Consider the following 17,886-nt stretch of genomic DNA (forward strand, 5'->3'; position numbering starts at 1 on the left):
ACTGAATATACCAATTATAGTGTACATTTATTTTTTCTTCATTTTTCTTATGCATATCATAATACGGGAGTTATTTACTTAAAAAAAAAATCGCCCATGGCCAGGCTGTCCTACTGTAGTGTGCTACCCTAGGAGCCTTTCAAAACCACACCATCTGAAAGTCTCTCCATCTCACTCTTAGTGCAATGTTTACTCCTGTTAAAATCAAACAAAGCGTGGGAAATATGAACGATATCCCGAACATAGTTCTAGAAAAAAAGTCGTTAATACAAATATAGTCAAATTGCTGTCTTTTGGCCCCGTCCCTCAGCCACCTAAGGGGTCATTCTCATAATTTGTTTCCAAATTCCCGCTACATAGTGAAGATTCCAACCAAATGCGAATGCGTATACATTTGGCCTTACACAAAATCAAATTCGGTCAAATATTTAGTAGGTGAATATGCCGTTTTTGCAGCTCGATCTACTTATTCATTACCAGACACTCTGTTATGTCCAGGAACACAGCAAACTATAGCAAGAGTGTGTATCTTGAAAACGCGGAAATGGAACTGTTTTCATTAACCAAAATTGGGAGTTATTTCAGGCATTGCTGTAAACATATAAGAAAACCATCAAAACATATAGAACCCTGTACTGAAGGGGTAAAATTTTCATTATTTAATCAAGTACAAAAGAGTGACAGAGAGCAAACGTCCTTGTGGTACGCCCATTCCTTGCTTTTTTGCATCAGAAAACGTTGCATACTAAGAACGTTCTCTGAGAAAAAAAATGAAATAAAATATTGTTAATAGCCTCTGATGCCCCTGCCAGCCAGACTTACCATATTACCATATTTCCACTTTTTCAGTTTTAACGAAATAATGTTTGATCTTTAATACTTCTCAAATCTGCAGTTAATCATGAGTTGGAAAGGTTTACATATGTAGCCTATGTGAGCAATGGAGTGGTATTTAGAAGGACCAATGGTGTCTTTTCCTGGTTTAGGAATTTGTTTGATTGTAGCCATTTTCCACGAAGAAGGGACTTTGCCGGTTTTATATACACTAATTAAAAGTGTATTGAGCGAGGAGTTTGGAAGGTGAACTGATAGAGAATGTGCCAGTACGCCGGGGAGCCCGCCCTTAAATCAACATAGCTGTCGACATATAAATTGTGGTCCTAATGAATTAAGTGTTGATGTGCCGTTGAACAAACAAAATATGTAAAAGCATATTGGTACATCTGTAGATTAAAATGACAAATAAGGCTATAGTTACTCATAGCTTGTGGAACAGACCGACAGCTTTTAGATAATCAAAATTGTATATATAGCGATAAGAGCAATTGTACGGCGTAAGCACATCATGGAACGACAAAACTGACACGAGGATGTTAAAAGGAAGAGGACATATAGTATATACGGATTTAAAGAGGTCGAGTTCGTTAACGTTATTTAAATAATCGTTATGTCAGATTGTTGGCGTATTGTGTACTTAGGTAATGCGTTCGCTATGGTCAGCACTCAGCACACAGAATAATTAGAATACATTGGCCTTTACTAGTATCCCGGGGCAACGTTATTCACTATCGCAATAGAAACAAGAGCTGCATTGGACACTGGTGGTGGACTACATATAATGGAGAGGGTGATACAAATACTCGCCCTGTTGATGTTGCGTTGTGGTGAGTTTTATTTAAATTGCTTTCTTATAACGATTACCTGTAGTTGTTTTTACGATTATATTTCAATCGATACTTTTTATTTTTTAACCTTGGCACTTTTTAATGAACAAAACCAAACTAGTCACAAAGACGCATTATGTACAGATATATCAACAATTTATAGCAGGATAAAGTCTCGCAGAAACACGTTTAAGATGACAAAACCTGTTTAAAATTCGTTTACAACAAGCCGAAACCAAATCAAAGGCAAACAAATGTGTAACGAAATTTACAATTTCAGTAAAATGTAGTCCTTGTGATGTAAATCTAGTGACTGGAACATATGGTGTTTCTGACAATGCGTTTTCGGCATCATCCACTTATGGCGCCTGTGACATATATGCTGCAAGAATCAACAGTAGCAACGCCTGGTGTCCACAGGATACTGACAACGAGCAATATTTACAGGTAATGTCAAACACCATGTTTATTAAACAGTGTCGAAAATGGCAAACAATTAAGGGCGTTGGCGATGAAGCAAACAAATTTGCAAATCTATTTTTTCATTCTTTGTCAGTTTATCAATTTTGTACTGGGAACATGGTTTCGTTTTCTTGTATATGTCATAGGTGTTAAAAGTTCATTTTAACCATTCATCAAGGGAAACTATCAGTTACATTGGATTACAAGTCATAGACTTGTTTAATGTGAAATGTGAATCTACGAAATATTTTTGCTAGTTATCTGAAGTAAGTTTGAGTTTTAGCGTTTTAAATCAATAGACTTACTATGTAGTTTCACGAGGCATTGCATATTTGTACTACATTTGTGAAAGCATAGTTCACGTGATTTTTCTCTCATGTAAAAATAGCAACATTGACATTGTAATGCATAGTTGTTCCCTTTTCCTGATAGGTAGGAAAATTTTGAAAAAATATATTTAAATCTCCCGACATGAAGGACTACCTTCTTTTTTAAAGGAAGAGAGACAGTAAAATTTCAATTTGTTCAATTAATACTTAAACCTTTTGAAATGATTTCTAAATTTGCAGGTACCCTTCAATAACTCTACATTTATTTCATTGAATAATTGCTCCCGAAAACAAATTCCAATGCATTCAATCACATGGCATACCTGAGGATGCCGTTCTTAAATGATCAATACAATATTTATATTTATCTATATTAAATACAGTAACAAATAAGTCCATAAAGGCGCATACTCTTTCATTCCCTATATTTATCACAGTATTTATATACATATTATACACCTGTAATTCTATAAATATGTTATTTTCATGGCTTTCCAATTGTTGGAAGACATATAGCTCAACAGCTCCTCAATTACTGAAGTCTCCGGTCGGAATGATCTTTGAACAAGTTGTAATATGGTCTCCAGTACGTATCAGTAACGCCAACCAGCGTATCTTCCGGCCATCATAGATTAAAATGTCTCTATATGTACTATAATATAACACCTTTCTAAGGACAAGTATCCCCAAACTATGAACGTCCATTCACAAGATATCACGTCTTAGGACATACGTAGATAACAAAGTGGAGTAATGCTGTCGCCACTTACTGTACTTACCCACTCCGCTGTACACAATCCACTTATACTCCGATGTACACACTCCACTTACACACTCCACTGTACACAATCCACCTACATACTCCACTGTATAAAATCCACTGTATGCATTCCACTTACACACTCCGCTGTACACACTCCACTTACACTCCGATGTACACAATCCACTGTACACAATCCAATAACACACTCCGCTGTACACACTCAGCTGTACACAATCCACTAACACACTTCGCTTTACACAATCCACTTACTTCGCCGACACATTCAACTTACTCCAATGAATACACATCGCTGTAAAAAAGACAAATGCACACAAGATATGTACATATATATATATATATGTTTGTAGTTTTAACACTGTTATCTACATACTAGCTTTCCAGCAGAATGCAACAGCATCACCTGTAACCGTCCAATACGTGACTTGAAGCTGTCCAAAAGTACAGAGAATCACAAAACACTGAATATACATGTTTACGTCCCCCCACCTCCTGCGCACAAAATTTCTTTCCTATCATTTCCCTTAAGAGATTTGGTATCATCCCAAAATATATAGAGGACATCTAACCGCGTCTTCAGTAATACCAAATATATTTCACGAGTGGCGCTTATATATGTTTACATTTCCACGAGTGTAACATCAAAATATAAGAAACACGAGTGGAATATATTTGGTATTACTGAAGACATTGGTAGATATTTTGTTTATTTGGCCTATATTTTAAAAGCAAAATATACCGGAGAAGCTTTTAATTTTCCAAATTGTCGTTTGAAGGCAGTGTTTTGATTGGTCAAATCTTAAAGAGTGAAAATGAAACATCAGAAAAAAAAGAAAAACAATTTTCACTCGAAAAAAACTGTTTTTTAAAATAAACATTTTTAATATTTAAGCTTTGATATATCTTTGTTGAAAATTGCTTAGATGTACTGTTGAAATCTTACTTTATCACACTTTCATTGTGTGATTTGGTTAATTATATTCTCTTTAACGGTGCACGTATCATTTAAAGAAGTACTGAAATCATTTTCTTCAAGTAATCACATTTCAATTTAATCCGTTTCAGTACTTGATAATGGTGTTCAAAATGTACTGTATATGGACTATGTTAGGAACACATCTTAACTGTCGGAATCAGACTAAATTTCAATTGGGCATAAACCTGTGATGCATGCATTTGTGCGAGAGAGAGGGAACGTGCGTGCGTGTGCTGGATACATGAGTGTATCGGCAAAGGGGCCGTAAGGAAATAAAACACAAGCAGATAAAGAGTTTGGTTTGGTCTGGTTTATTTTGTTTAAAGTCCTATTAACAGATTAAGCGAAAGACAACACCAAAACGTCATGCGAAGTACGGGGAACCTAGGTAACGACAATCTTCACGGCTCACACGTGTACAAATGGCCTACACAGCCGTACCAGAAGCGAGTTTAGATAAGCTAGAAATATAAACCACTTTCAGTTCGTTTTCCGGAATAAGATCCAAACGGAACCCAATAAAACCAATAGAAAGATGTTTTATAGATATAGAATAGAATACTAGAACATGACCACCCCTTTCATCACGGACATATTTATGTATACCGATATAGAGGAGTGGCATTTTATTATTTAACCGGAAGTATAACATAAGAATTGTATAGTGTATATTTACTGACGGCTGTTCTAGACGTATATAACGTACATATACATAATACAATATAAAAGTAAAAATCAAGAATACGTAGTCAAATACGTTTTAGACCAGGTACAGGTAGATCGAGCGCTGAAGACGTAATATAACTATTTCATATTTACTTATTAATAATACATTATACATATAACTTTTTAATGAATGACTAACCTATGCTAAAAATTCATTAATACACCCAGAAAAAGAAAAACACATCCCAGGAATATCGTAACACTTTCATTCGAGAAATGAATGATCACATGGAATAAAGGAACACAACACATATATACACTGGTCGAAAAAAGCATGAAGTAACGGATACGATCGACCTCTACAATATATATAGTACAGACCCGTGTACGTTCGCTGTTCCGTCTTAAACGCAAACGCTACGGAAATGGTACGGTAATGCTACGGAAGTGCTACGGAAATGGTACGGTAATGCTACGGAAATGGTACGGAAATGGTACGGTAATGCTACGGAAATGGTACGGTAATGCTACGGGAGTGCTACGGTAATGCTACGGTAATGCTACGGAAATGCTACGATTGACGCTCACAAATAATCGACCGTTTCTGAATAAATTATCTGGTTCTTATAAAAAGCGGATCCTAGACGAAGCGAACTCGTAGAAACGATAGTGAAAGGTGTCTGATGGAGTGAATGTTGTATCGGGAAGTGGAAGAACGTTTTATCAAACTGTACTACTATAGAAAACCTCAGTTTGCGAGAATTTGTACAACTTTTAGAAACCGGAAATATTAAGGTCATAATTTATTATTCTCGGCAACAAAAGTCGATAGTATTTAATTTTAAAATAAAATCACGCTCTACACTAGCGCTGCGGTCGCGTATGTGTTGTCTCTGTGTGTCCGAACTTTATCGTTTTTTTTTGATGTATTTATCTATATTTTCACTGCATTTATTCACCGCATTTGTACTGATAAACCCTAAGGTTTAAGTAATAAACTAATTGAATTGTAAAACTTGTATCAAAGTGTTAATTTAGGTACAGGTAAACAGATCAAGAATTCTGAACACAGATTGACCAGGCTATGAATAGACCCGCCTAGGGCTAATTGTAAAAAGGAGAAACTGACCAGGTGTGGTTATGACTTACACACCTGAGCCCGGTGACTCATAATCAAGTGTATATCCATGGCCATCAGGTGAAGTTGATGGTGGTGGGGAGGGGGGGATTAGTACCCATGGCAACAAGTAAGGGGGACAATTAAGTCAAGTACATGTACATGCCTGGCAAGTCTATATATAACAATCACTGGTAATATTAATGGTGTGTAAGCATTGACGATTTGTTTAAAAGTCTGATGTCGGATCAGAGGAAATTCTGGCTGCATGGGGAGGGATAAAAACTAAAAACAAAACATTAATAATTATATACTTAAGACTATACAATGTACATGTGCAATCAGATACGTGTATATCACCAGACATATATATGTCTCTGATATCACACGTCTGCAATGGAGCAGACTCTGTATGTTTACGTGATAATGGATAACACTCTGAAAATATTTATTAATGGACTACAACTACAGTTGAGTGACAATCAGTTAACCTTTGCACCCTAGGAGAAGTGAGGAGTGCACGAGATTTAAGGTACTGAAGTAAACGTATAATTAGTGCACAATAGTTTTTTTTAAACTTATTATCACAAAGGACATAACCCGGTAATACTTTGATTCAATATATAAAGACTTCAACAGTGTAGAGTGAAGAATCTACTTTTGAAATTAATTTTGATGCTGTTTGCGATCATTTTAATCATTTACATGCTTCTATTACAATACATCAGTTTGTGTCAGAGGCCTAATAATGGCTGACTCAGGTGTACATATACTTCATGTAAATATTTTGTCAGAATTTTAAATTTTAATTGAATGTTAATTTACTAAAGTTTCTTTTACATTGTTATTCTCAACTTGAAAGGCTTTTTACAGTACAAGTCATCTATATGATATTATACATTGTATGTTCTGTCGACAGATCTTGAGACATGTACATGTTCAGACCACATGTACATTACATTGAAGCGAAACATCTATGAAAGGTCTGTTGCCAATGGCCAACTGGGCGCAATATGCAACCCCACAGCCTTGAGGACATGCATCCTATCACACTTTACCTGTAAGATGCCGATCAGTCTAGCTCTTTTATGTCTGGCACGTGGTATACCTGGCCAGGTGACCTGTCCCCAATTAACCCCCCGGGGTCCAATTATGGCTTATTCTCACTTAGCCAACATACAGAAATGTACCTGTATTACCTGGCCAACATGTCAAATTTTACACCTGAGTGAGTTTAAACTATAGCAGTAGCCTGTTCTTACTTTCATGAAAGAAAATATGAAAATGTCAAGTTGAATATGACTTAAACAATAATGATTCAAATGAATTTATAGAGGCTACTTATAACAAATCTTAGATCTTCACAGTAAAAATCGAAATTTATTAAGTTTACATATATCATGAAACCATCACCATCTTTAAATTACAAATGTATGCTTTTTATGATAGAAGTATTAACAAGTGTCTTGTATGACTGTTATTTAAATCTGTGTATATGTGTGAGGGTGTGTGTGTTATTAATTTATTTATTTTTAAATTTTTTTTTTTAAATTTTTTTTTTTTTTTTTACAAAATAACAATTTTAGAAAAGACACCAAAGCAAATATTTTTTGTGCATACCAATAATTATAAAATTCTATCAAACTAGCAGCGGATGTGTTTCTTAATGAAGTAAAGCGACGTTGCCACGAAGAAAAGTTTTTGCTATTCCAACTTTGACGATGATGTTAGTGTGATGATACAAAAAATATCTGTATAATATCAGTCCTTAAACTACGCGATTCAAATGATTCACCCTCTCTTTTACATCTTTTACGTGTTTTAAATCAAAATTAAACGATCATAGTCTATATTACATGTTTTGTACACAATTCAACTTACCTAGTCTGGTATGTAGGCATTAATACATATATTTTTATTCAAATCTTTACATAGCCTGCTTGATCGAACTTGTACAGGATAATTTAACTTTTTAGTTCCACATCTTTTTTTGACTAGGTCGAGTAGCTCAACCCTGCTTTATCCCTGTAAATTCTGGATTATTGTAAGAAATTGTAATGTTCTTAAAAGAGTCCTAATTGATTAAAACTATGTTTGTCATATTCCTGACAGTTTTTTAACGTCTCACTTGAGAGATTTATGTCGGACGAAGATTTGTTTTCAGAATTAAGTCTCTTTTTTACTGTTCATAACAAGACTAACTTGATTATCTGGATGATTTCTATTTAGGACATCAGTTCTATTTCACATGTGTATGCACTTTATATACCGTATTTGCTCTTACTTTGTAATTAATTTACTCTTGTTATACTTTATCAGATACATACATATATATCACATATGATCCGAAGATATAGATTTGAATTTCCTGTCGTAGTTTTACCGAGAAAAATATATATCACATTTATACGGTCTCTGATTTTATCATGTGTTATCAATTTTGTGATTAGACCTTTGGGTTTTAAAACTGAAATAAATAATGAATAACTCCGTAGATCACGATGACATTCTCATTAATGTTGGAAGCCAAGTTTTATGAAGGAGTCTATAGCCTTACCTGTAGGTCATAATTATCTCTTATTGTTCTACCTTTCACACCTAGTATCAATTGGTCCACAGAATACCGTACCTTTAGTTGACCAGTGTACAACATGCTGTGTTGTTTGTATCATCGCTGACAATTAAGTCTAACTACCCTAGTTTACCTGTGTGATACTGTCTGGACCATTTGTACCCTATACATGTAGCCTGACCATTGCATATTACATGGAACTGTTTTAAAGGTTTGACTATAGCACAGTAAAGGAAATATTGTTTATTTGACACGATCTTCATCTTCGTTTCCATCGTAATGCGTCGACTACTATACTAGGATCCGCCATTTTTTTTATCACACTAAGATCGATGGACCATGTGACTTGACTTGTTTTTTGTGAGAGTGTTATTTTTTCTAAACAAATATACAGAAAGATGTATAACCATATATATTTAATTCTCACCTCCTTATTAAATTATTTGCTGTCGCTACTATGCTTTAGTGACGTTCGGTAAGTATATTTAACTAAATTTCGTTTCGATAAAAAATACACTCCGCAAAATTTTCTACCGAACGGTTATGAGACGGTCAGCGAGTGAAAATAGGTAAACGCAAATGCTACGGTAATGCTACGGTAAGTGGACGCAAACGCTACGGAAATGGTACGGTAATGCTACGGAAGTGCTACGGAAATGGTACGGTAATGCTACGGTAGTGATACGGAAATGGTACGGAAGTGATACGGTAATGCTACGGAAGTGCTACGGAAACGCTACGCTTAAATCGGAACTGCGAACGTACACGGGTCTGTATATAATATATATATATATAATATATAGTTCATTTCACAGAGTAATTGACATAAGAGTCATTGTCAAGACACTACTTCGTGAGCTTAATATCATGAAAAAGTCTTCTCTTCTCGTTCATCAACACTACGAACCCCTTTCCCGTCTGTTTTGTAGGAATTTTGAACATAGTCCAGCCGAAATGCTTCACTATGTCTCTTTGTCCTCGTCACGTTCTAAGGCACCGTGAACCATGACCCTTTTAGTGTTCTTCCAGTCCTTATAATCTCCTGTTTCTTCCGTCGTTCCTTCTGTCTGACGTGTCACCGAGGCCGGCTATCCTGATCGAATTCTTCCGACCCTGCAGTTCGAGTTCGTGTTGATATGATTTTCTGTCCACCAATTTTTCAGTACTTATCCCCCACTTTAGAGAGTTCTCAAATTCCTCATTTTCCCTGTACGTTTGTTTTTTGCAGTTTCTTAACTATCGTGTCCATATATTCCTTTGTAATAACTGCCCTGCAGGTAGGGCGTAAGAATTGTACCTGCTGCCCCTGATCGTAAGAGGCGACTAAATTTGGGATCTTATCGTTTCTCTTCTTTCTTAACAGCTTTCTTCTCACTTTTGGCCTTTAGTTGAGCGTTCGCCCCTGTGAGAAAGTCTTTGGGTTCTGTCCCCTGGCCGAGACATACCACAGTCTTTAAAGATGGTAGTTGCTACTCCTGCTTAGCGCTCAGCGTACTTGAGGTGGGACGACTGGTTAGCCCGTTGTCAGTATAATGTGACCGAGTGGGGTGTCCTGCTGGGTGTCTTCGGCAGTATTCTTTAGTGAGGTAGCACTATAAATCGGTAAAAGTTCCGGCCTATCACAAGGAGACTGAACACGAGCATACCGCATCCTCCAAAAACACATATACGCACTCACCACACGCATGCATGTCGCACGCACGGGAGGCCGTCCTTAAATGATCTTAGCTGTTAACAGGACGTTAAACAAAATTTATCCCATAACCACGCTTGTTTCACAACTGATATGGCACGTGATAAAATTCGTAGCAGTGTGTTATTGTTTTTGTTTACACACCGCGGTGTGTAACCACTTTCTAAGCCTCCGATTGGTCATTTGTGACCTCCAACGAATCTGATTGGCTAACCTCTGGCCTTTGACCACGGACTATTTTTACTACTCTCACTTATCTTCTCTTTTTTTGCCGTCTGTCTTCAAAAGATCAGCATGGACACGTTTTGATGATTTTTTGGTGCTCAACATTAGCATATTAAACTGGGTGAGAGGGGTCCCCGGGTGTCCTCATGGAAATGTCGATTAATCTGGGGTTTGAGTCGTACGAAATATAATTTGATGGTAAAATAGACGACGGAAGCGAGATATTGCATCGATTATAGGCCTACAAGTAGCGAATTAAAACTGACACACCCCCCCCCCCCCCTTGATTCTAGATATGCAGTGGATCCAGATAGCAATGAATGAATTATCAAAACAATGAACAAATGTAATACAAAATGGTTAAATCGCTGTCTCTAAATCGTAGTCATTTGAATGAAACGGTCGCACCATCTAACGTAACTGTTAGGCAGCTTCCCTTTTAGTTGGGTGTCATTCGGTACGGACCAGGAAAAAAACCCGAATAAACACAAGTTTTCTTATCATTCCACTTACCTTTATTACGAATATATTTATCCCAAACACAAAACTTTAAAAATCATCTTGGAATATTTGTCTCATGTCACTAAACTGACGAGATTTCTTGTAAACACACTGACAAACGTAAACTAGGTCTACATAACCATTTTATAACTGTTAGGCCTATATTGCTCAACACTCCAGCTCTCGGTTTCCGAAATATTTATTGACATGCACGATGTCTTGAATGAATAAATTTCAGAATGAACATTTAACATCACAATAACCAGTAATAGCATACCTACGAAATCCAGGAAAGGACAGATAATTGAATCTGACAATGATTAGTCTAATATTCAGCGGTGACGTTCAACTTCGCGATGACGGTGTCGTCTTCTAATATTTCGAGCGGAGCTATTTAAACAAGTTACCTATTAATAAATTACACAGATACAAGGACTTTCAAACTTATATTTCGTTTTGTGAAATAATATCATTTAAAAATATAGTACAGAAGATATGAGTCGTGCATCTAAAATAGATGATAAGCTTTCGTTCATAACGACCTATATTTTGTCCCGTAGTGATTTGGTTCACGGAATTTAGTTGCTACGTTGGGAGAATTGAACTTGACATGCTTACATTTGTAAGTAAAGAAGTTATGGGATAAACAAGTTCCCCTACTCGTGACGATTGTTTATCATTTTTATCCAACTCTCGTTAGTTAATTTTCTAATTTTGAAAAGACACTCGCTAAAATCTCCACTCGTTGGGGAACCTCTATGTCTCGGCTAGGGGACAGAACCCAGTCTTCCTCACAGCGGCGAACGCTCAACTAAAGGCCAAAAGGCATTAGGAAGAAGAAAGTTGTTCAGAAAGAAGAGAAAAGATAAGATCCCAAATTTAGTCGCCTCTTACGATCTTGCAATGGGGGCAGCAGGTACAATTCTTACGCCCTACCTGCAGTTCGGTTTGGTTTGGTTTATTTTGTTTAACGTCCTATTAACAGCTAAGGTCATTTAAGGACGGCCTCCCGTGCGTGCAACATGCATGCGTGTGTTAAGTGCGTATGTGTGTTTCCCTACCTGCAGGGCAGTGTAGAAAGATGGTAACTGTAATGGTGGTAGGCGACCTTTTTACATACTCCTTTCAAAAAAACAGACTAATTTTATCAGAACGTTAATTTACTCGCACACCACAGGTACGCTTGGTCCTTAAATGACCTTAGCTGTTAATAGGACGTTAAACAAAATAAACCAAACCAAACCAAACCAAACCTATATTGTATCAAAAGCGTCCGTGTTTTGATTTCAGATTCTCAACATTGACACTTTTAAAATTGACACAAAGAGGGATGTGTTTTGAGCAAGATAAAATATTTAATAAAAACAGGGATGTGTTTTAAGAAGATTTAAGCCTCAAACTGCATATGTAAAATATGTCTCGGACCAATAATCTACATAAAGGACAGTTTTCGGCTTACATCCTTTATCATATTGTAACTTGAGGAATAACTTACCATGAGCTGTCTATCGCGATTAGTCGTATATGAGCTGTATATTCGCTTGCATTGAAAAACTCCACACACATATAAGTGCCACAGGTCACACAACTATAACCTGTTTTCCACACACGCCTCGTGTGTGTCTAGGTAATTACCTTCATCCTCTTGCCTCAAATGTCGGCCATGTGAAATTTTTGAATGACTATTATAAAAATAATGAACAAAAGATTAAATGGTATGTGGGTTCCTTGTTTTAAATCATTTACAGGTGGAGTTTCAGACGGACTCGGAACTGAAGACAATACAGACACGTGGACGAGACGGTTATGATCAATGGGTGACTCTATACAGTGTTAACACCAGTATAGACGGAATCACATGGAGTTATATATTAAACTCTACTGGCGATGTACAGGTAAGAATAATTAACAGTGACTGGCAATATTTTGGAAGATTTCAATTAATGTTAATGTTCCTGTTTGAAATATCTAACATTCCATTTTAATCATCAAATCAACCCAAGAAAATAGCTTGCGCATTTTGGGAGAAGGACGACAAGTACATTACATGCATGCGTCTCACACACACAATTCGTCCCAAATGACTAAAGCTGTTGATGCTAAACAAAACTTAAACAAACCAAACCATCCTGGCATAACTTGGCATAACTGACAAATCCTAGACGGAATAGCTGTATAATGCAGTTTAATTTGAGCTATAACACGCTTTTGTACATAATTGTGTGGACATTGTCAACACTTCCTATTGTCTTTTTCTCTTTAACAAGATGTTTCCAGGGAATTCCGACAGAAACACAATCGTTACCAACGAAATAGAGGGAAAAGTCGTCGCCAAGTACATCCGGGTTATTTTGGTTTCCGGATATGGAGATCACAAGAGGTCAATGAGACTGGAGGTACAGGGATGTCCAGTGTCATATACATCAAGTGCGTACCAAGACAAATAATATCGGCATATTAACTTTTTTTTTTTTTTTTTTTTTTGAATAATGAATTTTTGTTAAAAACATTTTCAAAGTAGTATTAATACATACTTATGTGTAATAGAACCCTAGCAAAGTCCTTCACTATCACTTATATATATACATGTATATATAGGTGATATGTTATCTTTAAGTAAAAAACACTTTAATAACCATGTCAATACGATATATCATGTACAACTTGAAATCAAAGCCACTGCAGACCCTGAAACATCATCCTCTCATGTCGATCTTACGTAACCAACAAGGACAGCGTACAACTAATCCCTATGATAAGCGTGCTGGTTTCAAGTAACTTAATTCATACAGAAAATAGTAAAGTAAGAACAAAAATATATAGAGTTGGCTGGGTACCCTTAAAATGTACAATGTACAACTAAGGTGTTGAACTATTAACCAACTAGCCAGAGATTATTTTAAATGATTTTGGAGTTACGCTTCGATATTTTTAGGTGCTGTACCAAGCACAGCAACCTCTAGCTATCTTGGTTGACTGAGATTAATTTCGATGATTAAAACAAAACAACACGCTATCTGTTTCCGCGAAGTATCTGTAATTAAGAAAATATGCTTCATGTTTTTGTATCTTTGAAAACATCTGTTTAATAGATAATTTAAACAAGAGACCCATGTATCGCTCACCTGGTTTGATTTGACCAAATGTCAAAATAATGTTCATATTAAATTCGCTTTATTTGTCAATCTAAAACAATGCTATATATGGTTATAGTGTGGGGTTCCCAACTGCTTTAAAGAAATAACGAAGTCCAGACTCTAAGGGTCTGAGAGACCTCAAGGATTGTTTTTACAACATGTAAATGCATTCACAACTCTTTGACTAGTAGCGATTTAAAGAAATTACCTTAATTTCCCCTACTGGACCCCACCCACCCCTTTGTCCCCTTGGGGTAAGATTAACAATTTATGCAAAATCTGTTCCCCTTCCCCCCAAGGATGTTTCTGCCCAAATGGGCATAACTTTATGAAAAGTAGCGATTTAAAGGAATTACCTCTATTTCCCCTATTTGGCCCCATCCCTTTGGCCCCTTTGGGGTCCAGAATCATCATTAATGCAAAATCTGTTTCCTCCCCCCACGGATGTTTCTGACCAAATTGGGTTCAGATCCATTCATAACTTAATGACTATTAGCGATTTAAAGGTATAACCTCTATTTCACTTACTGGGCCCAGCCCCTTTGACGCCTTGGGGGTCAGGGTCACCATTTATGCAAAATATGTTCCCCTTCATCCGAGGATGTTTCTGATCAAATTGTGTTTAAATCCATTCATAACTTTATGACAAGAAGCAATTTAAAGGCATTACCTCTATTACCCCTATTGGGCCCCGCTTCTTTGGCCCCTTGCATTGGGGGTCAGAGTCATCATTAATGAAAAATCTGTTCCCCTTCCGCCAAGGATGTGTCTAAACAAATTTGATTCAAATCCATTCATAACTTTATGACAAGTAGCGGTTTAAAGGCATTGTCTTTATTTTCCCTATTGGGCCGCCCCTTTGGCCCCTTGTGGGTCAGAGTCACCATTAATGCAAAATATGTTCCCCTTTCCCCAAGGATGTTTCTGATCAAATTGTGTTCAAATCCATTCATTGCTTTATGGCAAGTAGCGATTAAAAGGAATTGCCTCAATTTCCCCTATTGGGCCCCCACCTCTATTTCACTTACTGGGACCCGCACATTGTCTAATTTTGATGAAATTTGGTATGTAGGTACATCATGGGACACCGGTCACTCTCGTAACCTCACTTTCACTTTTTAACAAAATTGCCGCCATTTCCTGACATCTGATTGGTCTAAATTTAGATATTGTCCGATTTTGAAACGCCCCATGGACATGTAAATAAGCTTTTACACTATACACACAAGTAAAACAGTCATATCAATAGACATATTAAATACAAGAAATATTTTTCGTTAACATACAAGTAAAACTATAATATGAAATGCCATCCACCATAAATCCTAACTTTAGGAGCACAATAAAGCAGGGGAGGAGGTGGGTATTAGCAAAATACTAGGATGAACCAATTTTCCTGGCAGTGAAAATTTTCTGTAGTAGTCACGTGATCATCCAAATCAAAACATCACGTGACTATCCATTCTGGGAGGTACTAAAAGCCGGAATGGAAAATCTTAACAATCCGGAAACTATACACTTAACTAATAACAACACCGGACTACTATATCAGTCCGGAAACTCACTAATTACATATCAAATAGATGATATAAGTAGGGGTATAAGGGGACTGCAAAATCAACTGAATCAACCATACGGAGGGTTCTGATTGGTCGAAAGTTAGATGTTGTTCGATTTCAATGAAATTTGGTATAAAGGGATATTGAGGGATGCCGAACATAATTGTACGACTGCGGGGCGTTTGGGGGACATCTTTAAAGGTTTCCCATTACAATTAGTACTTGTTGTCTACATTTTGATTTCATTTATTTTGCCACTGTAATGATAACAATGTATTTACAGACGGTTTAAAATCGGTAAAAATGGAGTTTAAAATCAGTTTAATGAAGTGATAATGCTGCTTGTGCTGCGGAATCTGCTTATTCATTGCCAAGTATTCCGGTATGTCCAGGAACCCGAGTATTTTTCGAATCGAGACAAAATTGCTTTTGTTACATTGGTAGTTTAAATGTGTTCGAGGGTGATGCAGATAGCATGGGCTTCAGCAGAGTATATCGGGGCGTTATTTGGAAGCTGAAAACGTTATCTAGTACACGCATTGCGGTGAATTTCGGGATAAGGTGTTTTTCGCATTTCTCATCTTTTTCCTGTTGCCATGTTTAACAAATGATGAAAAACCTATATACCGCATTTAATGCAAACAAGCAAATTCATACATTGGTAGTTTCCATTTCTTTGGCGGGGCGGGCGATATTGACGACGACGTCTTCTCGTTTATTTCCACCGAATACCTATTAAGCGGAAATGGTACTATTCATACTAGTTTTGTATTATTTATAGAACCGTCATACCATGGAGAAAACAATCTGATATATATTGACAAATTAATTTAAGATTTTGTGTCGAATCCTAAATTGTTTGGTTTGGTTTTTTGTTTTCTTTAAGGACGGACTCCCGTGTTTGCGATATGCCTGCGTGTGATGAGTGCGAATAATGGGATTACCCATAATAACATCGTTTATCTATGTCTATTTGAGAATGTTGGAAACAGCTCATACAGCAGCCCCCCCCAAAGCACAAACTACGCGCATGCATCTCGTATACATGGGATGACGTCCTAAATTGCTCGAATGGCCTGTGGATAGGACATTAAACAAACCAAACCAATCTAGTGACGTTAAATACAATTTGTTTTCAGACAGAAATTGCCAACGATGGGAAGCGAAGCTGGGATCTACAGGAAACGTTTTTCCAATTATTGAGGACACAGACGCATCGAACCAAGGTTTATGTGGCTTGAAGTGTTTCAAACAAAAAGAATGTAACATATTTCTGTTTGAAATCGGGTCTGCTCGCTGTAGATTACTTACTTCGACTTCCGATGTATGGCACCAAATTGTGAATCTGGACGGAGTTTGGTACTTCGTGCAAAACAACAATGCCACCACTTTATAATTAGTTCAATGTCCATACCCTTATGAGGCAACTCTGTTTGGGTATCATTTCACACACGATGAGAACATCAATTTGGCTGTTATTTTGTTGACATGCATCATTATTTAGGTAGCAGTGTACATTAAAAATGCCCAATTCTGAAAAAATATGGCACATGTTTTAGATATGTAAACATTGCCAGTTCACTCTACATGTTACCTCTGATAAAGTATACATATTTGTAATCTGAACATTTGCAATTTTAATACAGCTCTGAAGGAAAAGTAAACTTTTATTTTCTGTGATTTTTAGAGCTTTGATTACCTTGGTAACAGCTTAAAAATGCTCATAAATTGCAAAATATTATGATATTTGACAAAAGATGACACAACTCTCTACACATTTTTTTTTCTGAAACCTATTTGAAATTAAATATCTCTATCCCAAAGACAGAATTAATCTTGTTTTGACATATGTTGTAAATTAAGTTTTCCTGCTATCTTACCTTTTCGGTGGGCTTCCATTTTTCACTGTAGGCAAAACTAAATTTCCTGTGTAAACACACTTTCGGAAAATCCGGAAATATAAAATCTCGAACCAATTCATTAACTTTTGTTTTAACAAATGTGAAGCCTGTATGTACAACTTCATACTGAATATACCAATTATATTGTACATTTTTTTTTTTTCATTTTTTATGCATATCATAATACAGGAGTTATTTGCTTAACAAAAAAAATTCCCCATGGCCAGGCTGTCATACTGTAGTGTGCTACCTTAGTAGCAATCTCCACCCATTCGATGTTATTTAACAAATCGTTCGCATTAT

The 17,886-nt window shown here is 36.5% G+C and overlaps 1 protein-coding gene across 1 annotated transcript; it reads left to right on the forward strand.

Annotated features, from left to right (window-relative positions):
• Window positions 1-1,563: 1,563 nt before the first annotated feature.
• On the forward strand, window positions 1,564-17,380 carry LOC117316642 (contactin-associated protein-like 2). The gene is made up of 5 exons (XM_033871325.1): window positions 1,564-1,664; window positions 1,945-2,111; window positions 12,735-12,881; window positions 13,254-13,413; window positions 16,822-17,380. Exons 1-5 carry the CDS (start codon window positions 1,619-1,621, stop codon window positions 17,076-17,078), a joined length of 777 nt encoding a protein of 258 aa, XP_033727216.1. The 5' UTR covers window positions 1,564-1,618; the 3' UTR covers window positions 17,079-17,380.
• Window positions 17,381-17,886: the final 506 nt, after the last annotated feature.

Source organism: Pecten maximus, chromosome 18 (genome assembly GCF_902652985.1).
Source record: "Pecten maximus chromosome 18, xPecMax1.1, whole genome shotgun sequence".
Classification (NCBI taxonomy): domain Eukaryota; kingdom Metazoa; phylum Mollusca; class Bivalvia; order Pectinida; family Pectinidae; genus Pecten; species Pecten maximus.